General features: G+C 41.5%; 1 protein-coding gene across 1 annotated transcript in view; it reads left to right on the top strand.

The window, feature by feature from the left end:
* Window positions 1-19,292, top strand: part of TRPC6 (transient receptor potential cation channel subfamily C member 6) — a 48,124-nt gene extending 28,832 nt beyond the window's left edge. Inside the window, exons 8-14 of the mRNA XM_077770067.1 lie at window positions 1,166-1,430; window positions 2,635-2,830; window positions 3,582-3,785; window positions 5,031-5,105; window positions 12,361-12,444; window positions 16,633-16,708; window positions 17,257-19,292. Coding sequence (XP_077626193.1) covers window positions 1,166-1,430; window positions 2,635-2,830; window positions 3,582-3,785; window positions 5,031-5,105; window positions 12,361-12,444; window positions 16,633-16,708; window positions 17,257-17,408 — 1,052 coding nt within the window. The 3' untranslated portion in view covers window positions 17,409-19,292. The remainder of the gene's footprint in view (window positions 1-1,165; window positions 1,431-2,634; window positions 2,831-3,581; window positions 3,786-5,030; window positions 5,106-12,360; window positions 12,445-16,632; window positions 16,709-17,256) is intronic.
* Window positions 19,293-25,356: the final 6,064 nt, after the last annotated feature.

A 25,356-nucleotide genomic window follows, 5' to 3' on the forward strand; every position in this document is an offset into this window, starting at 1 on the left:
GCAGCCAGTGATTGGGTGAGGTCCCTCCACAGAGGAGCAGAGGAGGCTGGAGCGGAAGCAAGTGCACTCAGGTTATCTGCCGTCCCAACATAGGAGTCAGATGAGGCGGGGGGGACGGCGGGGCGGGAAAGAGATGCACTTCTTTGCTTAGGGAAGACCCTTCCTTGAAGAGACCAAGGGGGAGGAGAATAGATCCCTTCTCAGTACATATTATAATGCTCTGATAAAAATCCGTTAACATTCAGTTGACATATCTGTGGGTTTGTTGGCTGTATCACATAGAGATCTCCTTATTATTTTTTAATATTTGTTTTAATGTTTAATGCTTTTTCATATATAGAATTCTAAAAAGTCAAAGTTATCTATATACATTGTACTTACATACTTACTATAAAAAAGGAGACTGCTTTTGTTAGTTTCTTGTATCCTCTCCTAATTTCACTTGCCAGCAAATAAGCAAATACAAATTAGCAAATATAATCATATTTTTCCTCTTTCTTACATGTTGTTTTGCATTGTTCCTCATAATGGTTCCCTAATTGGGTTTTGATGAGCTAATATAATAATGCCAGAAAAAAATTTTAAATGAATAATTATTACATTTTTATGGTAAAAATGCTTATCTGAGTGATCAATAAAATGATTTCTAGTTGAAATAACTGTATTTTGCAAGCCCTAAATTGCATTATAGTGTAATTAGAAGTTTAAGATTAAATAATAAATCCTACCATTTATGGAGCACCAAATGCTTCTGAACACTGAATATACATTGACTTACTGAATTTGCAAGCAGATGAAAGAGGGTGGAGTGGTATTATCTCATTGTTAAAAATGGGAAAATAAAACTAAGATAAGTTCTTCTAGTAGGGGTACACACACACATACACACAGGAATTTTTTCATATGCTGGGTCCCTAGTTTGAAGTCTTAACCATTATGCTGTATCTTTATGGAATATTGTCCACAAACTAGAAAACTGGTCATTTTCTCAATGTACTCAGAAGCTCCCATATGCCTAACCTGTAAAGAAGCCCTTTAAGATAACAGATTTTCATTAAAGACTTGATTGCTAATGTAATTCTATTTCTTTAGTAGCAGAAAAGAAGTTGCCTAAGTAAACAACTTAAAGAAACTCATGATACCTCTTGTGTTTCCTCTTTCCTAGCCAGGATAAAATGGGACCCCTCTGATCCTCAAATTATATCTGAAGGTCTTTATGCAATTGCTGTAGTTCTAAGTTTCTCGAGAATAGCTTATATTTTACCAGCCAATGAAAGCTTTGGGCCTCTGCAAATATCACTTGGAAGAACAGTAAAGGACATCTTCAAGTTCATGGTCATATTCATCATGGTATTTGTGGCCTTTATGATTGGAATGTTCAACCTCTACTCCTACTACATTGGCGCAAAACAAAACGAAGCTTTCACAACGTATGTGATCTCGGATGTTTTCATGATGGAGATTGCAGGTTAAATATATGTTAGCTTAAGAGTGTTCATACGTATCCATGGGATAGACAGGTTTTGGTGAAGACTTCCACCTCCAGTTTCTCTTTAGCAACATGAGAGGATTTTTAAATTAAGTGGAAGAACTTGAAAATATAGGCACCTTCCTTACCATTAAGCAATACTAGTTAACATTTTAGAACTGGGAAAATACCTCACTCATGACATTTCATTATCTCTGTTTCACAAAAAGAAGAAATGGAAGCTCAGAAAAGTTAAATCCTTTGCTGAATGTTACAGAGAGGCTGGTGTATGGAAGAGCCAGCCTGCATGTTACCCCTTGTCCAGGACTCTAGAATCTGTGCTCTTGCCTCTGGAGCCTTCTTGTTCGAGGCTCCTGGGATGCAGCGTCTTTCCTAATTCACTTTGTCACATCTTCTCATTGAGAAGATCCAGGTTATCAACAGCGACAAGAGTTGTGACTGAGGTTCACCACGGACACAGTGGTGTTTTATAAAATATCCTTGGAACAGATGACTCAGATGTTAGGTCGTCTGTGTGACGAGAAGAGACACCAACTGACACGTAACCTCTTGTTAGTACTGTTCCCCTAAAGCGTAGTTTATCAGAGACATGAAACCAGCTGGGTTGAGCAGAGGGGCTTACCGTTGGGCAACGATCACGCATAAAGCATTGAACTTCCTACCTAAGACTTGTCATGATTTTGGTAATAGCGCCCATGTTTACACTGTCATATTTTCCTTACGACACACACTATTATTATCTATTTATTGGATATGAGTAGAAGTATAGATGAGCAGGAAACCTAATAAGACTCTAACAAAATGTCCTATTTTTATTAAGTAATGCCTTTAATAATTCCGTTACCAAAGCTCTGGATTACTTAAATGTTGACATCTGTGGTTATGAAGTTACGTTAATAACATTTATTGAGTGCTTGTTATATGCCAGATACTGAGCTGAGCGCTCAGTATGCACAGTATGACCTCATCCCTGCAACGATTTAGGAATAAAGCCTATTGTACCCATTTTACAGGAAAGAAAACTGAGTAAACGATTTTCTCATGAATATCTAGTAATTTGCAAATTGTAATCAGGTCACTTTTATTATGGTATTATTGTCATTTATACACTGTATTATTTCCTTTCTCTCTTTATTTTTCCCCAGAGTTGAAGAGAGTTTTAAGACACTATTCTGGGCTATATTTGGACTTTCTGAAGTGAAGTCAGTGGTCATCAACTATAATCACAAATTCATTGAAAACATCGGTTATGTTCTTTATGGAGTCTATAATGTTACAATGGTCATCGTCTTGCTAAATATGTTAATTGCAATGATCAACAGTTCATTCCAAGAAATCGAGGTAAGATTTCTGTGCATTTGTATAGTCTGTGACTACATGTTTTACTTATTCCAGGCATCAACTCCTCAATGGTGGTGAAAATACAGGCTGTGTTTCCTTTTGTTCTTTGCCTGTTTCCTATACTTGTTTGTCCAGTAATCTAGAAAATTTTACCTCTTTGCTTCCAAATGCAACATTAGTGGGTGTGGTGGGTAGTCGGTCAGAAGGAGGAGAAATGTCAAATTCATTATTGTTCTTAAAAAAACCTTACAAATACTGTATCAGCTTGAATTTACATTTTATTTTAAAAGTTTGTTGCTTACAAATACCACTAGTGTGCAAATCTTTTTTGTAGTGATTTTCAAAATTGACCATATCTCGAATCTGGAGTTGTAATACAAGTTTTTATTCCAGAAATTTTGGAATGTGTCCCAGATTAATCAAACTTATAATCTCATGTCGAACAAAAGAGTTAATAACTTTTCATAGTGTTTTTTTTTCAGAATGTAGAAAAATGCATTTATATCTTTCACAGTATTTATGAACATAGGCATATTTTGAGATCTGTAGTTCTCTAAGCCTGATAAAACTTCAGACAGAGTTTGGAAAGAGCGTGAGTGGAATCTTAACATTAAAAAAAAGAATCTGGGAGTGGCGTTTGGGCCTGAGAGTGCTGACAGGCACCCTTGCCCCCCAGCCGCATGGCGTTAGTGGCACCCCAGCAATTCAGTTTACGCAGCTCTTTGCTGAACTGTCATGTGTGTTTGTATAGGATGATGCCGATGTGGAGTGGAAATTTGCAAGGGCCAAACTTTGGTTTTCCTACTTTGAAGAGGGAAGAACATTACCTGTTCCCTTCAACCTGGTGCCAAGTCCAAAGTCCCTGTTTTATCTCTTACTGAGGCTTAAAAAATTGATTTCGGAGATGTCCCAGGCCCATAAAAAAGGTTTCCAGGAGGATGCAGAGATGAACAAGGTAATTTTACCTGATAAATTATGTTTTTAAATGCTAGGATCATTGAAAACAAGTGGTCCACGACGACACGTCCAATCATTGCCAAACCAGCATGGACCTTTGGCTTGTGTCCACTTACGAGGAGCACCTGGACATTTCCTGCTTAAAAGGCTATAGGGAAAATTCATGAAACGTAACTAAAGTGATGTATTCCGTTGTCTGTAGGGGGCACTGGAAAGGAGAGCTGTTCTGGCCCCATTTTTGCTGTTGTGGCCATAAGCCCCGCCTCACGTTCAGTTCACACAGCCTGTTAAAGCATCAGTAGCTGATTATGGCTTGGGGGAATTTGATAGACTCTTACCTTCTCCATTGAAAACTTCAGAAATCAATTACTCATGTGTAATGTGTGAGACTAGGCTTGGCATTAAGTAGTTCAAGAAAGAAAGATCTGGGGGCATCAACTGGAAACAATTGATTGCACAGAAGCAATCCCGAGGAACATAGACGAGGCGCAGTGCTTACATGAGGGTTAGCAGTGTGTTCCAAAGTGTTCTGAGCCCATGCGGAAAGTCGTGTGCCACGGCGGATGGGGGAGGGGCAGCTGCCCAGGGCAGGAGCTCTGCTGGTGTGAACCACATCCAGGAGGAGCACTGAGAGACGGATGCATACGGAGAAGGGCCAGCGTGGGGACAGGTGCATATAAGGCGTCACATGATGGGTAGTTGACGGACTTGGCGGCTATATCCAGAGAAGGAGAATTGAAGGGGAACAGGGTGCATGTCTTTAGAGCTCCCAGTTTTAACTAGGGTTATACTTGTATTTTATCCCTTCAAAAACATGGAGAGATACCACGGGCAAAAGTTACAAGTAGTTCAATTGTAGTTCTGTGTAAAAACAAACGCGTTACAAGATCTGTCCAGGGGCGCCTGGGTGGCTCAGTCGGTTGAGCGTCCGACTTCAGCTCAGGTCATGATCTCACGGTTCGTGGGTTCGAGCCCCACATCGGGCTCTGTGCTGATTCTGTGTCTGTTTCAGATTCTGTGTCTCCCTCTTTCTCTGACCCTCCCCTGCTCATGCTGTCTCTCTCTGTCTCAGAAATAAATAAAACACTTTTTTAAAAAATTTAAAAAGAAAAAAAGAGAAACTTGCTACAGAATCTGACCTGATAGCTTTTAAAATATGGAATAAAAAATGAAATTGTTTTTGTAATTCTAAATGTAGAATTGGCATTCTAAATGTACTCATCTTACTATCTATTTTTAAAAGAGAAATGAAGAAAAGAAATTTGGAATTTGGGGAAGTCATGAAGACCTTTCAAAATTATCACTTGACAAAAAGCAGGTAAGATCATATTTAAAAACATGAAGTCATGTGTGTGACCAGCAAACAATTCAAGAAACAGGTAATACACACATTGAAGAATTTAATTATTTTTAAAATGCCTCAAAGAATCTGTTACTGAGTGATGGAAAGAAACTTATGTCCATTTAATCAGCAAAAAGAATTACGTGTATATTAAAGACAGATATTAAGTGTATATGTTTGGGTACTTGTGGGTAATGAAATATACCCACAAGGAATAGTGATGTAAAGCAGGAAAAATTAAACTGATAGAGGAACATCAGGGACCCAACTGGGATCTGATTCACTGCACCCTGAGCACTGCGGGGCGGGGGCGGGGCTGCGCACACCCAGCAGAGCCCCCGTGCCTGCACCTGTCGGTCATCAGGAAGCCGTGGACACCCTGACAGAATTCAGTGGTCACCGCAGCCGGCAGAGTGCGTCTGAGCCTCTGAGCCACGTGCCCTGGAGATGCAGTCGCTCCTAATTCAGAGTGGCAGAATGCCCAACTCTGAGGACATCTTCCTTCCTGGAGCTTGTGCAGAGTAGGGCACACTATGTGCTGGTTACTAAGGGACGTCGTGACAGACTGGCAGAGGGGCGGTGTATCAGGTAGGACTTGCATTCAGTTGCACATAATAAAAAAAAAAAGACTCATGGTGGTTTAAACAAGATGGACTGTTCAGAATCAGGCAGGACGGGGCTGTTGTCAGGGTGGAGTCCTTTGTCATACCCTGGATTCTTGTGTCAGAGAGACAGGACGACAGCTTCACCGTCAAAACTGCTCCTGAGACGCGAAGAAGGAAGGAAGGCAGTGGAGAAATGGGGGTGCTGGCTGCACCTGCCTGGGCTCCCGGATGCTGCTGCCCCCCACCCCACAGCCACAGGTCCGCAGGCCATTTGCTTTGTTTTCAAGCTCCGTAGTTACTTCCCCCGACAAAACAGCACTGCCAGGAGGTACTGATACAGTACTGATCTAAGTACCAGGAGACTGGGATCTCGTCTCAGCTCTGGTGCTCATTCCTCGTGCTTCTCTGTTCTCTGAACCTCACTTGCCTCATCTGTGAACGCGGGATGACCACATCGTGAACCCATCGCACACCACTTGTGCCCAAAGTATGATGGATGTATGAGAACAATAAATCCTCAGACAGATAGGAGAAAAATTCAGGGCGAGTCAAAATGCTTTTTTCTCTTTATGATAGAAAATATCGTACCTCTGAAATCAAAGAACTCTATTTTCTTTGTAATTTCTCCAAAAATGTAGAAAACTAAACTTTGTTGTAGTCATGTGAAAAATTCACCTTGGCTTCGATTACCTGACACTTTACAATAGCGCGTGTTTTCATCCTAGATTAAAATAAGCTCTTTAAGAGCAACACTGAGCCTGTGGTACCTGACCCTCCTTGTGAATCAATAAAGGGTCAATTCTAATGTGAGTGTTACCATCTAGAGAGCTTTCTTCATGGTTCTCTGCTCTGGCGACCATGAGGATGTGCCGCTCACATCTTCTTTCAGGGCATGTGGTCAGCGGACAGGCCCCAGCGCCTTCGGGCCCCTCCGCCGTCCCCCGCTGTGCCATGTTCTTTGCCAGGGCAGGACTGTCTCGGAGCAGTCTTTGTGCTGGAGCTCCCAGTCGGGCCGGGTGACTTTTTCGGTCTTTTACCTTACCCTCTTTCACGGGGGAGCCAAGCCCCACAGTCCAAGACTGTTTTCGCCCTTCCCTGCCCTTGCTCCCCATTACCTGTCAGAGGTGTGATTCTGAGCACCTCGCACACCTCTTACTACGTCTTGGCATTTGGTTCCTGGAGGACCAAGGAATGCAGCCGCCTGCTTTACCTTCCCTCGCCGTGTAAGCCTGTGATGAACGGAAGTTGACCCCCGCAGCTTGCTCTTGCTTGCTACGTTAGCTGTTTGCCTGGGAGAGTGCTTTTACAGCAAACGTTTGTATTTCCAATCCAGGTTGCCCATTGTTACTGAGGTGGGCTTCCGCGGGAATGTGCTTGGCCTGAGAGGGACTAGGAAAACGTCTTTATTACCCACTTTGTATGACTTTTGCTTTCTTTTTCATAAAGTCTACATCCAGAACAGCACTTAAGTTTCCATTTCACTCAGATCTTCTGACTCCTGGAAGACTAACCTGGTTAGGTTCTACCAACATCGCTTCCACATGTGCTCCAGGTGCACTGTGGAAATCGGTGGAACGAGCCACATAAAAATGCTCTTTGAAACAAAGTGAGCAGACCTATTTATTATCTTTGGTCATATCCTTCAGCTCCGAAGGTCCCTGAATTTGGCGGCTGCTAGCATTAGCTTTTCAGAGAGAGTCTGAGAGGCTGGCGTAATTCAAGTCCATCTCTCTGCCACATTGTATGGTGTGTAAACCTGAAGATGCCAATAGCTTCCTGATTAACTGCTCTCTTCAGGCTCCAGGAACGATCACATTCAAGTGGTCAGTTGCAGGCAGGCCTTTGTGTCCTGTGCGGTAGATGTCATTTTAGCATTTTCTGTCTATTTGGCACTGGGTTGAATGAGATGTGCAGATTTTTTTGTTATTAGTTACGTACCTAGGAACTGTGTCTATTAGCTGTTAATTATATTAGCTGTTAATTTTCTTTCTAGTCGCAGATGAAACAATCACATAACATAGTGGTTCCAACCTGTCACCATCACTAAGGCTACTTCTCTAGTTGATTTTGTGCAAATTCCCAATCCTTTTCTCCAGGTGTATTGAATTGAAATCTCTGGCATTGGGGTTTGGAAGTGTGTATTTTAGTAAGGCCTTAGGATATTCTAATGCCCGTCTGGGTGTGGGAATCACAGAATATTTCATTCCCTGAATGACTCTGTCATGAACACATCAGTAAACAGCAATATTCAGCAGATTAGACTAGACTGGATTAAAATGAAACATGAAATAGGCCGAAATCCACATAATAGACATTAGACATCTATCCTTCTGTACAACAGTAATAGGCTGTTGACACTTACAGAGCACCTACTGTATGCCAAGTGGTGTATCCCACACCTTTCCTCTTTGGTTCTCATACCACCTCTAGGAAGTAGGTAGTATTATTTCTCCTATTTCATACATTAGAAACCTGAGGAAAATAGAGCTGAAGTAACTTGCCCACAGTCCCATTTCAGACAAATGACAGCCAGAATTCAAATTCAAATCCTTGATTCCAAAGCAAGAGCTTTATAAGCACTGCTCCACGTGGTACTTTTCATGTCTGCATCCCTGCTGACTGAACACGATGTCTGTATGTTTTTAGCTCATTGCTTTGTTCCTGGCCTTAGGCTAAATGCTAATATCAAAATAATTACTAGGAAATAAACAAAATGCAGGAAATGTGGTATAAAAACAAGGATAGATAGTAGTTCATTCAGAATCAGTATATTTTCACATGAGTCAGGAACAAAGATTAAAGCCAGCCTTTCCTGCTGCCACTCCCATTGCGTTTCACACGTCAGTACCATTTATAGAAAGCCACATCCCTGAGGTTTGAATACTATTTGTTTAGCCAGTTGAATCCCCCTGACTTTCCGGTTGGCTTGAGTGGCTGTCCGTGGGAACAGTTCTACATTAGAGTTTGCTGCCACCAGGTGGTAATAGTGCTTCTTTGCACCACGAGTAAATTTCTCCTTCCATTCTCTTTCTTTCATGTGATTTCTTAACCTATTATGTATTAGAAGCTGATTAGAATTTTTTGTTATATTTGTATCCAAGTTCATATTTCAGATTTAGAGAAGAACCAGTCACGTGAAAGTGATACAAATAAATTTATAACTGTTTAGTCATATATCATTCAGCTACACCCATGGTTCCCAACCAGGGGTGATCCAACGCCCCCTCACCCCCCCCCACTACCGGCACCTCAGGGTACCTTTGCAATACTTGGTGACATTTTGGTTGTCACAACCCGAGAGGGGAGCTGTTATTGACATCTAGTAGGTAGAGGCCGGGGATCCTGCTAAACATTCTATAATGTACAGGAAGCCCCACACAAGAAAGACGTATCCAGCCCAAAGTGTCAAAACTGTTGCAGTTAAGAAACTTTGGACTGTACCCACTGAGAGCATGAAGTGGTGGGGGCACGTGTGTTGTGCTGAAATGGTATGAATACACAGTAGCTGTGGCCGTTGATGCTTCAAGATCCAGAGTCCAGAAAATCTGCAATCACACACGTTCTCAGATGAACAGAATACCATTCTCCGGCCTTCCTGCCCCTGTTGCCTCTTGTGTGCCATCCAGTGTGGTCCTTTGTATGGCTTCAGCCTCATGTCCTCCGTTCGGTTCTTCACAGTTCAGAGGTGCCTTTACCACGTAGTTAAGCTGCAGCCAACTGGTTGGAACCTAGAGTGAACATGTTTTATACAGCCAGGTGTCGTGAAGGCCAGTGAACCCCATCAGTGACCCAAAAGCACTCCTTTCTTCTTTCATTTCCGCAACCAATGCTTTCTGAGCACTTGCCATCTGCCGGCAGTTCTGGCTCCAGGCACAGTGAGATGAGCTAAACAAAATCTCTCCTTCCATAGAGCATAGCAGGTTGTAGATAAACGTGTCACCAAGCCAGTGAATAAAATAAATGCCAATTGTAAAACATTATGAAGGATACAAATGACCTAGGTTGCTCAAGATCTATTTTTCATGGGATGGGCAGGAAAGCCTCTCTGAGGAGCTTATGTTTTAAGCTAAAATCCAAAAGATGAAGCAGAGCAAATCAGCCAGTCAGGCAAGGAGCCAGGAAAAGAGCATTTCAGGAACTGGGAACAGCAAACACAAAGACCTTAAATTAGAAATGAATGAATGAACAAAGACCTGGGTGATGTTAATATAAGATTAAATCCTTCCCCCCCAAAAAAGATGATCTCCACCTGCATGTAATGACGTGAGCTGACTTCCACTGGGGTTGACTGGCATATCAGATGTTAAGGTTCACGCATTCATCTTCAAAAAAAATCCCAAAGAAACATAATTTTTCACTTTCCTATTTCCATGAACACTTTTTGGATGTACTAGTGGCCCCTAATGAAAGAAGGAGACATCAAATTAATGATTTGCAATCATGAGATTGTAAATTCATGAATAGGTAGTAAATAAAGCAAAGGGACGATGCACAAAGATCCCTTCGTCTGGATCCTCTCCTCTGATTATGAACCTGTCCTCACCTTCCATGCTATATCAGGAAAATGGAGGATGAAAGTGGACTTGAATCTTGTCATCATCATATTTAGTGATGATGTCATCATATTTAATGTAATGTCCTTACAGCAAAAATCATGGTTTGAAAGCCAGGAAACATTACACCATCAGAAAGGTAAATGCATAACTGTTTTTGGGAATAGGGGCCCTTGGGTGCCTCAGTCAGTTAAACATCTGACTTTGGCTCAGGTTCATGGGTTTGAGCCCTGAGTCGGGCTCTATGCTGACAGCTAGCTCAGAGCCTGGAGCCTGCTTCAGATTCTGTATCTCCCTCTCTCTTTTGACCTTACCCTGCTCACGCTTTCTCTCTCTCTCTCTCTCAGAAATAAATAAAATGCTCAAAAAATGTTTTTAAAGAATATTAAAAACTACATTATTAAAAATATGTTGAAGTTTGCATTTGTTTCACAAATCCGTAGATTAGTAGGACTTGAAGGAAAATGGGTGTCCACTGGACCAGTTCCTTCATTGTCGGAGAGAGTGCAGAAAGTTCCAGAATGTTCCAGCGTCTCACCTGCTGCTCCACAGCAGTTGTGGCAGAGCCATAGTCTTTACATTTCTGTCAAGCACTCTTTTATTAGAGAATCCAAGCTGCCTCCCTTTGGTTCATTTGGTCAATTGTATAATTTTAATGATTTTTAAAGTTAACATAAAGTAAAATATGGATATTTTGCTGACACTTTTAAAGCAGTTGAAAGAAAAGAGGAATAGCTACATGAAAAGGGGTGCCAGTATTTTCAGAATTGCATATTGTGTTTTATGGGTCTTATCAGTCTTACTATATTTTTTCTGTGACTATAAGTTAGCAAGATCATGATTGTTATGTTCTTCATTGAATAGCCAAAATCCATAGCACAGCATCTTCATCCAAAGGCCACTCAATCAGTGTCCACGTGTTCACTGAATGAATGTGTGTATAGCTGTTTTAGGTCAGTATGTGGCCATTTAAAGCATCAAAGCATTGAAGCTAAGGACTTTAGTTCTTGATGAGCTTTACTTTTAGCAACTTAGATGCCACTGGGAAATATGAATCATGGCTGTCTTTGAAGATGGTCTTAAGTTTCTTGTCCACTGGAAAGAAGTTGTATATGAAAAAACAAACAGAAAAAAACTACACATTTGAAGCTAATGTGTTTTGCTGAGGTTCTCCTACTTATTTCTTTTTAGAACGATTGTTTTCCTTTTAGAAAATGCCATGAAGAGGTTTTTTAAATCATTTTCTTAGCATGTTTTAAAAATTTTTTTTAGCATTTACTAATTTTTGAGAGACAGAGAGAGACAGAGTATGAGTGGGGAAGGGGCAGAGAGAGGGAGACACAGAATCTGAAACAGGCTCCAGGCTCTGAGCTTATCAGCACAGAGCCTGACGCGGGCCTTGAACTCACTGACCACAAGATCATGACCTGATATGAAGTCAGAAGCTTAACCAAGTGAGCCACCCCAGTGCCCTATTAGCATGTTAATACAGCACTTTACCACCTTTATTCCAGATTGCTTTAGATGTTTGTTATTTGCCTGTTCAAGCAAATACATGATTTGAAAACTACTGTCCAAATATAATATTGTATAGATCCTCAAATTCAGATGCATTAATTTGTTGTTTATTGGCCCCTGAACTCCATCCCATAACAAAGTCTTACCCCGGTGTTTCTTCAGGACCCCATGGCACCTGCCTACAAGTGTGGGTATTGTGGTCATGGATGCTGGCCCGTTGTTCCCTCACCAGGGGACTGATGAGATCACCACCATCACTTCCCCAACTTGTTTACTTCTTCCTCTGTCATACATGCACCTGTGAGAAGGTTAAAATGTGACTGTCATGACCACATGACTGATAGCCATGAAGTCTATGAGGGTCCTCAGACAACCTTAAATAGCCGTCAAGACATCCAGCACCCCTCAGGTGCCTATGGTTTGTCTTGGAAGATAGACTATAAAGTAAATTAAATTAAAGTTTACATATGTAACTAATAAATTGCTATATATAACTAATAAATATCACATTATTTATAAGAAAAATAAGAATTTCTTATTATTTTCAAATTACAGCTTGGGCATAGTAAACAATCAAGTATAAGGAGCTCAGAAGATTTCCAGTTAAATAGTTTCAGTAATCCTCCAGGAAAGTATCAGGTAAGCATGATTTTTTTTAAAGATCTAAGACTAGTTATTTGTAATATTTAAAGTCCCAAACTATGTGATTCTTTAAGTGAAAATCAACTATTATGTTGTTTGTCACAATATCAGAATAATGCTTGAATTCTACAAATGTGCCTATACTTTCTAAGGACTAGAGATACATAAGTAAATAAAATAGATGAAATCTTGGCATCCCAGAGCTTAGAGTCTACGTGTTCATTGTAAAAAGTCTACATGTTCATTGTGAAATGTCTATCTTCACAAAAAAACATACAGGAGAGAACAAAGTATACCTCAAAAGTCACTACCAAGATTTAGAGACTACTTATTTGGTGGTATTCTGCCAGGTGATTATATGTATATTTATGTGTATATGTATATTTCACATATACTTAAATATTATATAAATATATAACATATAAATGAGTTAATAATACTTAAATAATGAATAACAGTTTTTCACTTCATAAAACATATATTCATATTAATTTTAATGGATATATAGTCTTCTTTATACTAATATATGATAATTTATTAAAAATAATTTCCTATTGATGGAATTTTAAGGGTTTTTTCTAGTATTATAAGTAGTACTACTATGAATATTGTCCATACACCCAATTACATCCTTAGAATAAGTTCTTAAAAGTGGAATTTTATTGTCCACCATTTAATTTGAGGTTTAGAGAGTTAGATTTGGTTTAACTATGTGCCCACCCAGGACTTCCTGCACATGGCACTGAGCCTCCTGGTTTTCCAACGTTCTCCTGGTTGAAGCCCAGATGGGGGGGAACTTTATTACATTGAAACTAGACATTCCAATGCACTGGGAGGGGTCAAGATGGTGGAGCAGCCTGGAAGTTCTTGGCTTCTCTCATCCCTAAAATCTAGGTAGACCAGCACAAACCATTTTTCACACCTAGAAAATTGATTTTAGGATTAACAAAACAATCTGCGTAACTTGAACCACAGAACGTGGCATGCCCGCGGCACAGAGGTGAAGGTGGGGGAGAAGCTGTGGAGGGTAGGGAGCTGTTTTTGTTCGCAGAGAGGGAACAGAAGAGGTAGAGTACAGGAAAAGCACTCCCCCTGAAAGTAGCGGGAGAGAAAGAGAAAGAGTGGAAACTCCCACAAGGGACTGAACGAGAAAGGGAGAAAGGAGAGGGTTTCAGTACCGTTAGGATTCTAGAAGCAGGGGAGCGCAGAGTCAGAGACCACGCAGCGCGATGCCTGGCGGAGTTTGGTGGGGAGGATGGGCAAATGCCCAGCGCAGACGGTGAGATCTGAGCGGTCCGTGGGCCGCACAGCAAGAAGCGGTCCCCTGCTAGGAGGGCATTTGGTAGAGGCCATACAGCCTCCCCCAGGAAAAGGTCTCAGTGGACCCCAGAAAGCAGCCATGTGTGCTGGTATTGGAACAAAGTCACCAGGGCATGGTTGAACCTGGTGCTGGCTGTGTGTTGTGTTTTGCCATAATCTCTGACCCTCTGCTGCTGCCCGATCGCATGAACTTTTCCTGGGGCAAGCAGGCACCCAGCCGCAATCTCTGAACCCCTGCAACAGCACAGCCACACTAACGTTCCTGGGAGCAAGCTGGCACCTGGCCATTGCTCACCAAGACCCTCCCCTTGAGGGCCGGAGCAGGTCCGAGCCTCAGGACTTTCAGAAGTGAGGGATTTGGAAACACAGCCCCATCTGAGATAAAACTTGGAAGAGGGGTGCCTGGCAGGCTGACAGCTTGGACACAGTGTAGAAGCAGGGAGTGGACAGAAGCTGGAAGCAAAGGAGAGGTGCTGGATTGCGGGTCAGTGAGAGCACAGAATTCTGGTGCTAGAGACTGGGAAGCTGCGCCATGCCATTTTCACCTCTCCCGCGCATGCGCGTACACGCATAAACCAAGCCCTACCCAGCTGCATCCTCCAAGTACAATCCTAAAATTTGTATGGAACCAAAAAACTCTGAATAGCCAAAGCAATTCTGAAAAAGAAAACCAAACCTGGAGGCATCACAATTCCAGACTTCAAATTGTATTACAAAGCTGTAATCATAAAGACAGTATGGTACTGGCACAAAAATAGACACTCAGATCAGAACAGAATAGAGAACCCAGAAATGGACCTGCAAACATATAGCCAACTCATCTTTGACAAAGCAGGAAAGAATATCCAATGGAATAAAGACAGTCTTTTCAGCAAGTGGTGCTGGGAAAACTGGACAGTGACATGGAGAAGAATGAACCTGGACCACTTTCTTACACCACACACAAAAAGAAACTCAAAATGGATGAAAGACCTCAGTGTAAGACAGGAAGGCATCAAAATCCTCGAGGGGGAAGCAGGCAAACACTTCTTTGACCTCGGCCGCAGCAACTTCTTACTCAATATGTCTCCGGATGCAAGGGAAACAAAAGCAAACATGAGCTATTGGGACCTCAAGATAAAAAGCTTCTACACAGTGAAGGAAACAATCAGCAAAACTAAAAGGCAACCAATGGAATAGGAGAAGATATTTGCAAACGACATATCAGATAAAGGGTTAGTATCCAAAATCTATAAAGAACTTATCAAAGCAACACCCAAAAAACAAATAATTCTGTTTAAAAATGGGCAAAAAACATGAGTAGACACTTTTCCAAAGAAGACATCCAGATGGCCAACGGAAACAGGAAAAAAATGCTCAACATCACTCATCATCAGGGAAATACAAATCAAAGCCACAATGAGATACCACTTCACACTGGTCAGAATGGCTAAAATTAACTCAGGCAACAACAGATGTTGGCAAGGATACAGAGAAAGACGAGCCCTTTTGCACTGCTGGTGGGAATGCAAAGTGGGTACAGCCAATCTTGAAGATAGTATGGAGGTTCCTCAAAAAATTAAACACAGAACTACCCTATGACCCAGCAATAGCACTACAATGTATTTATCCAAAGGATACAGGTGTGCTGTTTTGAAGGGTCACATGCACCCCAATGTTTATAGCAATGCTATCGATAAGAGCCAAACTATGGAAAAAGCCCAAATGTCCATCGACAGATGGATGGGTAAAGAAGATGTAGTATATACATATACAATGGAATATTACTCGGCTATCAAAAATAATGAAATCTTGCCATTTGCAATAATGTGGATGGAACTATAATGGATTATGCTAAGCAAAATTAGAGAAAGACATCACATGACTACACTCATATGTGGAATTTAAGATACAAAACAGATGAACACAAGGGAAGCAAAAATAATATAAAAACAGGGAGAGGGACAAAACATAAGAGACTCTTAAATAAATATAGAGGACAAACTGAGGGTTCCTGGAGGGATTGTGGGAGGGGGAACAGCCAAATGAGCAAGGGGCATTAAGGAAGACACTTGTTGGGGCGCCTGGGGGGCTTAGTCGGTTAAGCGTCCAACTTTCGCTTGGGTCATGATCTCGCGGTTCATGGGTTCGAGCCCCGCGTCGGGCTCTGTGCTGACTGCCAGCTCAGAGCCTGGAGCCTGTTTCAGTCTGTGACTCCCCCTCTCTCTGACCCTCCCCTGCTCACGCTTTCTCTCTGACTCTCTGCTAGAAATAAATAAAAAAACATTAAAAAAAAAAAAAGGAAGAGACTTGTTGAGATGAGCACTGACTGTTATACATAACAGGGGATGAATCCCTGGATTCTACTCCTGAAATCATTATTGCCCTAAATGCTAAATAACATGTATGTAAATTTAAAAAAATAATAGAAGTAATGCACTGACATTCCTGAATTATTAGCAAGTATGAAATCAAAACTGGTTACCTTTCTTGGTAAGGGAGGTCAAAAAACATAAACAAGTGTATGTTTGGTTAATTTCCCATTTCCAAATCCAGTACTATATACACCATCAACCTCCCCAAATGAAAAGTTGTGTTTTACTCTACTACTTTGCAAGTAAAATACAAGCAATAAACACCAAGGGGTAGATGTTTTCTCTACAACTATTCTTTTCTCAGGAATTAACTTGCAAGTCATTAGCTCTGGTAATGTAAAAACTGCCTTAATAATCTGGCGAGAGCGTGCATTCCCTACCAGATAAATCCGCTTAATCTTTGTTAGCATCACTTCGAGGTCCTTACAGAAGAAAGACTCAGACAGTTATTCCAAATGAGAGATTTGTCATAAAAATAAAACTGAGATGGGTTTCTCCTTTGTCTGTCTAGAAAATTATGAAGAGGCTCATTAAAAGATACGTCCTACAAGCCCAGATAGATCGGGAGAGTGACGATGTGAATGAAGGTGAGCTGAACAGTGACAGCTGGCCCCTGAGCCTCAGTGTGGACGCAGGCCTGACTCAGAGCCGGAGGAAAACTGGAGAGAGAGGTGTGGGGAGGGTGAGCCTCCCAGGGGAGAGAAGGCGGATCTCACCACCCATCAGAGCTGTTAAATGGCGTAGGAAAATAGGCTGTTTTTCCAGAATTGGGGCAGGTGTCACCTGCTACAGAAGTAACTTGCTTTTGGAGGGGGGGTGGTTTGGAGGGAGGAGGAAGTGGTTGGGAAAGGTAAAAGGCTCTTACCCCCAGTCCTGCAAACATTTTCCACCAATGTTTCTTTTTTACTTTAAGACTTTTGTTATCATGTTTTCTCCATAACCTTTTCATTCATAACCTTTTCAAAACCTTTAGCTGAGAACATAGAAACCTGCCCCTCTAGGAAGTTTTTCTCATTTGAAAGGATTCAAACTACAGATATGTGTGGAATTGACTGATTTCATTCTGTTCCAGAATCACTAGTTCCCATGCATTATGTATTTATAGTTGACTTCCTATCTCTCTTGTTTTTTAAAGGGGAACTGAAGGAAATTAAACAGGACATCTCAAGCCTCCGCTATGAACTCCTTGAAGAGAAAACTCAGAATTCAGAAGACCTAGCAGAACTTATTAGAAAACTTGGGGAGAAATTATCAGTGGAACCAAAGCAAGAGGAAGGCAATAGATAATGCAAAGACTTCTGTTAAAAATCCTATTTATTTGTCCACTTGAAGCCATATTATTTTCCAAATTATTTTTAAGTGCCATTGTGACTATCTTTTAAACAAGAGAATGTCCAAAGATAACTTATCCAAAGCCCTAGTATTTAAGATTTTTAGTGATTAAATTTCATTGTTCACGCTGAAGTTTGCAGATTATGATGAAAATTATGCCCAGTTTGATGTTTTCTTGGCTGTAACTGTCGTGATGATGTGATTGCCATCTAGTGTCTGCCTAGGGGTTGGCTAGGCTGTAGAAGGCTGACACAGCGCACTCACCGTGTGGTCTTTACCTTGAAGATGATTTCAGGTAACTGCCTGCCTTCTGGATCCCCTGATGGTGAATTCCAGCCCTGAAATGTAGGGACAGATAATCTGTAGCTATTTGGAAAATGCTGTTTAATCATCTACTCTGCTAAGCCCCACGGTATATGATTGGTAGTATCTGTGCAAAATTGGGTTAAATCTTTCCTAAATTTGCTAGTTCACCTCTATGAAAATGTTACGCTTAACAGTGAAAAAGTGCAAGCCCTGAAAACATGGTTTAATTTGTGTGTGTGCGCGCACGTGCGTGTATGAAATGCTTGTCCTGTTTTCTTTTGTAGTCAGTATGGACTCTCAAAACTTCTTTCTCTTTTGAGTTTTACTGTGACTGAAAAATTATTGACCAAATATGAGCCCTTTATTGGAGATGGATCAAAATCACAAATGATTCGATTATTTGGTCCAGTTGTAGCATAATTTTGTGCCATTTCTGAGGCATTTACAGGTAAATCTCACATTTGGCAACGAGTATAAAGGAAACAGTGTGGAGGGAACTTGCAAATACTTACCTTTATTCTCAGTATGTTCTACCCTCTCAGAAAATACATGAAGTAGGGATCTGTGTTTATAGGCGTCTATGTAGGCTGCTCTTACTGATGATGTGACGCAATTTCTACAACAATTAAAAGAAAGAGATGAAAGTCCATCTGTTCAGCTACAAAGACTACCAACATTGAAATGATGCTGTGCATTGACTGGAAGTGTTTCTTTAAATTCAGTAAAGAGAGGTTTCAAATTAAAATTTTAAATTTCATTTTAGAGAGAAAATAGTCACAAAAATCTAGTTAGCCCCATCTTTGACTTAAGTCGACTTTGACTTAAGTCAAAGTGGTTTTATGTAGCCAGATAAGAAAATACAACTGAAATTTTGAGTTCAGTGATTTTGTATTTGTGGGTATTATTTATTGCAAAGTTATTTAGTAATGCAGAAAAGGTAGGCTTTCAAATGTTTTGTGACAATTTTTGAATCAGAAGTTGTAAAAATCAGCCTCATAGCAAATGCACTATCAGCAAATTAAAATAATCCAACATCCACAAAGCTTTTGTGTTGTGCCATGGAAGAGATTGGCCTCTATGCCAAGGCCTCTATGCCTATGACAGCAAACGGGCTTGGCTCCAAAGAATCTAGAAAAGATATTCAGATTCCTCAGTGTCTTTTAAGTTGGGTTGACCCAACAAGATGTAAGTTTTGGGACCTGCAACGGGAATGACTGGCTTCCTCAGTAAAAGGCACTGCCATCAAGTGCTACCTCTATGACTGTTTAAAACTAACATGTCCTGAAGTCAGCAGATTTCCTCAAAGTGCAACTGAATTGGCACCTCTTCCAATTTCCTTTCAATTGGAACATGAAAAGAAACCAACCACATTTTAAGAAAGGTTTTAAAAATTCCAACAGGAGCTTAATTAAAGGCATATTGTCAAAGGATGGTCATGAGCTTGACTATCCTGCACAAGTTTCAAGGCTTAAAATTCTGTATTCATGTGCAGTGAGTTTAACCTACAAAAATAAAATGATTAAGCAGATGAAATGTATTTGTCTAGCCTGTTCTCTGGGTCATATTTCTGTGCTCAAATTTGGTGCTTTCTGGAGGCTTGGGTCCTGTAAGGAGGGAAGCACAGTGATGCCTGGCTCAGACCATACAGCTGCTCCCTGGGGGCTAAGCCATAGTCACATCTCATAGCAGACCTAACTACCAGTGAACAAAATAAAGTCCCTGTTTTTGTACGTCAATGCTTTGTTTTACTCTATTTGTATTACTCTGAAACTGAAAATTAATACAAATTCATTATGGTTTTACAAGGCATGTCAAATAGATGACCAGAATCTACTGTCTGCTTAAAACTTTGCTAGGGACCAAAAATGAAAAATGAATGTCTGACCTCAAGAAGCTTACAGCCTAAAGAAACGGGACTATAAGAAACGCACAGCTATAAGAAAGATCTCCTGAGCCTTTGCCGTGTGCAGGCACATGATAAGTGCTCTCCATGAATTACTGAATTTAATCTAACTTTATGCTGTTAACACTATTAATATCCACATTTTAGAAAGGAGAAAAGCTTTTAGAAACGAAATAACTTGCACATAGGGTAAGTGCCAGAGCTGGGAACAGAACCAGGTCTGCCTCACAGCAGAGGTTTCATGTTTACCCGTGGTCTTGGCAGACATTATTGGAGTGTGGTTGTCTCACTGTAAAACTTACCTTTCAATCTCTAGGTGAGGAAAAATGGACTATATCTGAACACCCTAAGTTCCATTACTTGCCCAATGCTGAGACAGACAATAGTATTAATCATGCGAGGGTGTGGGTAAGGAGAAGATTTGACTTTGAAAAGATTGCATATTTAAAAAAAATAATAATAGAAGATGGAGATATATATTAAGGGGTGGAGACAGTGTGAGCAGGGTCAAGGGCTTTGCATGCGTGTGGGACACTAGGTTCTGCAGAAAGAAGCAGTAAATCCAGTGGCTGTAACTTGCTGAGAACAGATCGACGTTGAGCAGTCTATCCTATTCATTCAGGACTGTTCCAGTATGAAAGAATCTTATCACCACGCAAACAGTAAAATCACACCAAACGTTTAAAATGGAAAGACCATGTGGCAGTATTTGCCAACCAGGCAGACCGACCAGCCAGTGGCATCACTGTCAGGACCAATTTCCAGTTTCAGGCTGGGAGAGAGAAATGGAAGACTCCATAAAAATCTGCTTTTGCTCCTTTTCCTGCTTCTATTCTTTTTTTAAAAAAATTTTTAATGTTTTATTTATTTCTGAGAGAGAGACAGTGTGAGCAGGGAAGGGTCAGAGAGAGAGGGAGACATGGAATTGGAAGCAGCTCCAGGCTCTGAGCTGTCAGCACAGAGCCTGATGTGGGGCTCGAACCCACGAACCGCGAGATCATGACCTGAGCCGAAGTCGGACACTTAACTGCCTGAGCCACCCAGTCACCCCTTCCAGCTCTATTCTTGCAAGGAACTGGCACCCCCAACTCTACACATGCCTCAACTGCAAACAGTGACTGTCGTCCTTGTGAGGGACAAGGAGTTAATCATTTCTCTAGATAGATGATATCTAAGGAAGGGGCAGGTGAGGATGACCTATTGAAGCTATTATACCCGTATTCCAGACCGCCAAAGCTAGACATCTTGACTCCAAGACCTCCTCGCTCCAGGGAATAAGCCCTGGGCCCTGGTCTCTGTTCTGACCAGTTCCTGGATGCCTTAGAGGACAGATGCACCAGACCTAATCCTCAATAAAAACCCCAGGCCCTGAACAAAGACAAGACTGTCTCCTTCCTGAGTCTGCCAGACTCTATCCATGCCTGCATTTTCTCTATACCTTCAATAAACTCTGCTTTCACCACCTGCTAGCTCACGCTTCATTTCCATCTTTTGTGTGGCCCTGGGTCCTCTTGGCTGGAGGAATCCCTCTGGGTCCTCTGACCCAGCCTGCAGCATCAAGACCAAGGATGAACTGTTTCTCCAAGTGATATTTCGGTATGAACTGCATCTGTTCTAACAAGCAGATGTGACCTACTTCACTCTGAAATTTTCCTTCACCATTGTGTGCTGGGGGGGGGGGGGGGTGGTTATTAGAATCATACCAGTGGTCCCCACTGAATGGTGCTGGAGATGGGTTCCTACACTAGTTAGAGTCTCCGCCCTTTGCTGTAAAGTGTGCAGACTGAGCCACTGGAGAAGCAGAAAAGAATATGAATTCCTAACCCACACCTCTACATTGTACTCCGGAACCCTATCTGATGAGCTTTCCAACTGAGCAAGTTACTCAAAGGTTGTGTAGGAGTACAGCCCAGCATCCTAACAGGGATGGAAGTTGAAAATTCAGCTAAACATCTATTATTATTATACAAAATGTTGACTCATAGTCTAGTCTTTACTTGTATATGTGACTAACCTTCCATGAAGGCTCTGGAAGACCTGGCTAATTAACATGGACTATTTTTTTCCTTATAATTAGAATGTTTGATTAAATTTTATTCTTTAATCTGTATATATTATAGCTACAGTCATGAAAGTTTCCACAGACACTTTTTCAAACATCTTCCCAGAATGAATTCAATGGTAACACCTACTCACAAGTTATAAAAAAAAAAAAAAACCTCTTAGGTTAGAACCAATTTTTGTAGAGCTGTTTGTACTGTTGAAAAGAAAATCATGGGTTCCAAATGGTGTCACTTAGTTAAGACCCCACATCAGCAAACCAAGACTTAGTAGTACCTAACCTAAGTGCAGCTTCAACCTCCAGGAATGTAACCTTTAACCAGTCAACATGGGGATTTCCTGGTCAGCACTAGGAAATGAACTTGACAGTCTCCTTCACTTCCCCTTTCAAGTGCAACCTTGCCTAAAACAATGGATTCTTTGCTAATAATTTCCTTTTTCCATTCCCATTCTACCTTTAAAAACCTTTCCTTTTGTGTAGCCCTTAGGAGCTCCCCTCTACCTGCTAGAGGGGTTGCTGCCCAATTACAGAACTGGTTCAGAAAGCCAGTTAGATCTTCAAAATGTAATTGGTTGAACTTTTGTTACTTGAGTATATTTGAGAAAATAGCTAGAGACACTGGCCAACTGTATGAATTTCTTTTTTTGTCTTATGCCATGTGATGGATATTCAATTTATCCAGAGTAAGTGGATCATAGGGCTATTGATTCATGTTTTTCAGACTTCTATGAAAATAACATATTGAATAGCCACCTCATTCAATGTTAAGGGGAATTACACCTACAGGAGAGATCATGTCCATAACAGTTATACCCTAAGTATGATGTTATCCACAACACTGAAGTAAAAACCATGAGAAAAGTTAGTAGGTACAAAATCTAAAAAATGTTCACCTTTATTCTGTTTATAATGCCTACACTGCAATCCATAGGCTTTTGTCATTTTCCATTGATAAACAGTAAAGCAGACAAGCAGGTCCTCAAGGAAATGCACAAACATTATGAATTTCTTCATAATCATTAGTAAAACCTTGGTGATGACATTTGGGAAGTGAGTCTTGAACTCCACTATCCTGCATTTTTGTCCTAATCATTGCTCATGAAAACAGAGTTTCATATCACCATAAAGAATGATTTGAGAATAAGTTCACTTATGATCATATTATTATTCATATTATTGTATTACTTATCATTTACTTGTGTTATTATTCATAAAATAATATTCATATTATTCATAAAATGCACACCTGGTGCATGTATGTATTATATACATATGGTCAAATACATTTTCAAAGCATAGTTTTGGTCCTAGAAAAAAATTATGCTTATAAATATTGATTTTGTTTTTGATTCTTTTGTTTTTCTTTCTTTCTTTTCAAGGATTCCAACTTTTTCTAGTCACTATACGTTACCTGCCACTCCTACAGAGTTATCTCACCGTGGTAGTTCAGAGTGTAGGATCGAGAGCCAGAACATGTGGGCTTGAATGCCAGCTCTGAAGATTACCAGCTTTGCGTTCTTCCCTGAATTTCTTAGCCTTTCTGGGCCCTATTATCCAGTTCTACAGATAAGGGAAAAAAACCCTAACATTAAGTCCAACATAGGGTTTTTGTAAGGATGAGATGAGTTCATATATCTTAGACTCAGAGAATAATGCTTGGGAAGTATCCACATTCAGCCAAGGTTGGCAATTGTAGAGAAAGGATATGGCTCCTGAATTCCTTTCCTACATTGTTTTACTCCACCCCCTCTTAAATCTCATAAAATCAAAGAAAATTTAGGTTTCAACTTACTTGTTTCTGATCAGGTGGTACACAATGTCTGGAACATTGTGTTAAGCAAGATTTTGAAGCCTCTGTCAGGGTCAGTAGGAAAGAAGGACAGAGACGATTAACAATACTTGCCAGGGACATAGAAAGTTGGCCCTCATATCATCTATTTGTCATCCTTGAAAAAAAAAATATTTGCACAAGATATTTGGAGAAAATTTCAAGATACATTTATTATTTTGATGGTAGTAGTTTTATAATAATTATCACAAGATGGTTTAGGGTAGGTGCCATATTAGATCCCATTCATAAAACTTTTAGTTAAAATTTACTATACTTGTTGCAACATGCTGTGTACTGTTACCAGTAGCAAGAATAGAAACAGAATACAAGTAGTTGACTTAGAACTACAAGCTAGTTCCAAGGAGCTGTTTTCATTTATTCATTCTTGATAGCTAAACAAACTCAAGAAGAACCATCCACAAAGAAACATCCATTTCAACATCCACAAAGTAGGGGGAAAAAGCCTGGACTCACATGTTTTAGGTTTAGTATGCCTGCTATGTGCTCATAGCTTATTTCTTAGTGAATGTATCGAATCCATGTAATGTTGGCATCGTCCAGACATAGGGTAGTGCCTAATTTCCATTCGCCTCTTAGAGAGTAAGCAACTTAACACACTTGCTTCATTTTTTCATACTATGTTTAATAAGAAAGTTACTCTTCAAGAAGAAGTGGGAAATAAAGCATTAGTCACATGCCAGCTTTTTCTTTTACATAGATTCATAGGTTTAGAGACAGAAGAAGCAGCCAGGCACCGACAGGACGGGGGGAGAATGGAAGGCAAAGCTGGCCGGGTGACAGCGTCGACCCCCGTGCAGGCAGAAGACAGCTGACAGAGGGGTGAATGTGGATGCACAAGTGCCGTGGAGTCCGATGGCCTGGACTTTAAAGGGGACAACCATAAGCAGAGCCCCAGCCAGGGGCCGGGCACCTAGGGTACAGGATTTTGGCGCAATCAAGCCATGTCCCACACAATCACCCATATCACAATCACGCTGCCTTGAAGGCAGAGCTAGAGCAATCTGGAATGCCTTGGCAGGGAGGGTCCAGAGCTGCGGTCTGGCTAACCCTCCAGAGGAACTCTGGGAGCCCCCGCTGCTGGAGAAGGCGGGGATCCCATTGGGCATCCAGCCCATTGGGAACTGTCAAACATGTCCAATATATCCCCTCATAAAGATTGTTCTGGTGTGTTCTCCTTCTACCCTGAAGCCAGCATTCAGGTGCTCTGGGCTTCACCCAATGCTCCAAGGAACGGGAGTGGCCCCTGCAGCCGAAGTGGGACGGCAAGGTGCACAAGGGCATCTTCAGGCCAAGGGGGCCTGGGAGAGCGCAGCTGTAGGAAGGGCCGGGTCAAAGGAGCAGGCGATTCGGGGGTACCCGGAACCCTAGTTGTTACAGAGGCACATATTCCCCGTGAAGGCAAATCAGAGGATAACTGCACTGCCTTCCAGCACCTTCCAGCACCTTCCAGCACCTTCCAGCACCTTCCAGCACCTTCCAGCACCTTCCAGCACCAGACCTGCTGGCTGGTGACTCCTCCCACAAAAGGCCCCGGGGGAGGCTTGACTGTTGGAAAATCAAGGGACCGCCTTGGGCAGGCAGGCCAAACGGGGACATCAAGCTGCCGTGGCTGGACCAGTCTCTAGGGTGGAATCTATCTTCCCCGGAGGCTTGCAGGGCGGTTTAGGAACGCGGGCGGGCGATCCCCGCAGAGGGCTGGCTTCCCAGAATCCCGTGCCCGGGTGCACACTGCGCATGTGCGAAGGCCGGCGGAAGCCAGCCAGGGCGCGGACCGTCCGGG

This window comes from Crocuta crocuta, unplaced genomic scaffold (assembly GCF_008692635.1).
Source record: "Crocuta crocuta isolate KB4526 unplaced genomic scaffold, BGI_CrCroc_1.0 scaffold80, whole genome shotgun sequence".
NCBI classification, from domain to species: domain Eukaryota; kingdom Metazoa; phylum Chordata; class Mammalia; order Carnivora; family Hyaenidae; genus Crocuta; species Crocuta crocuta.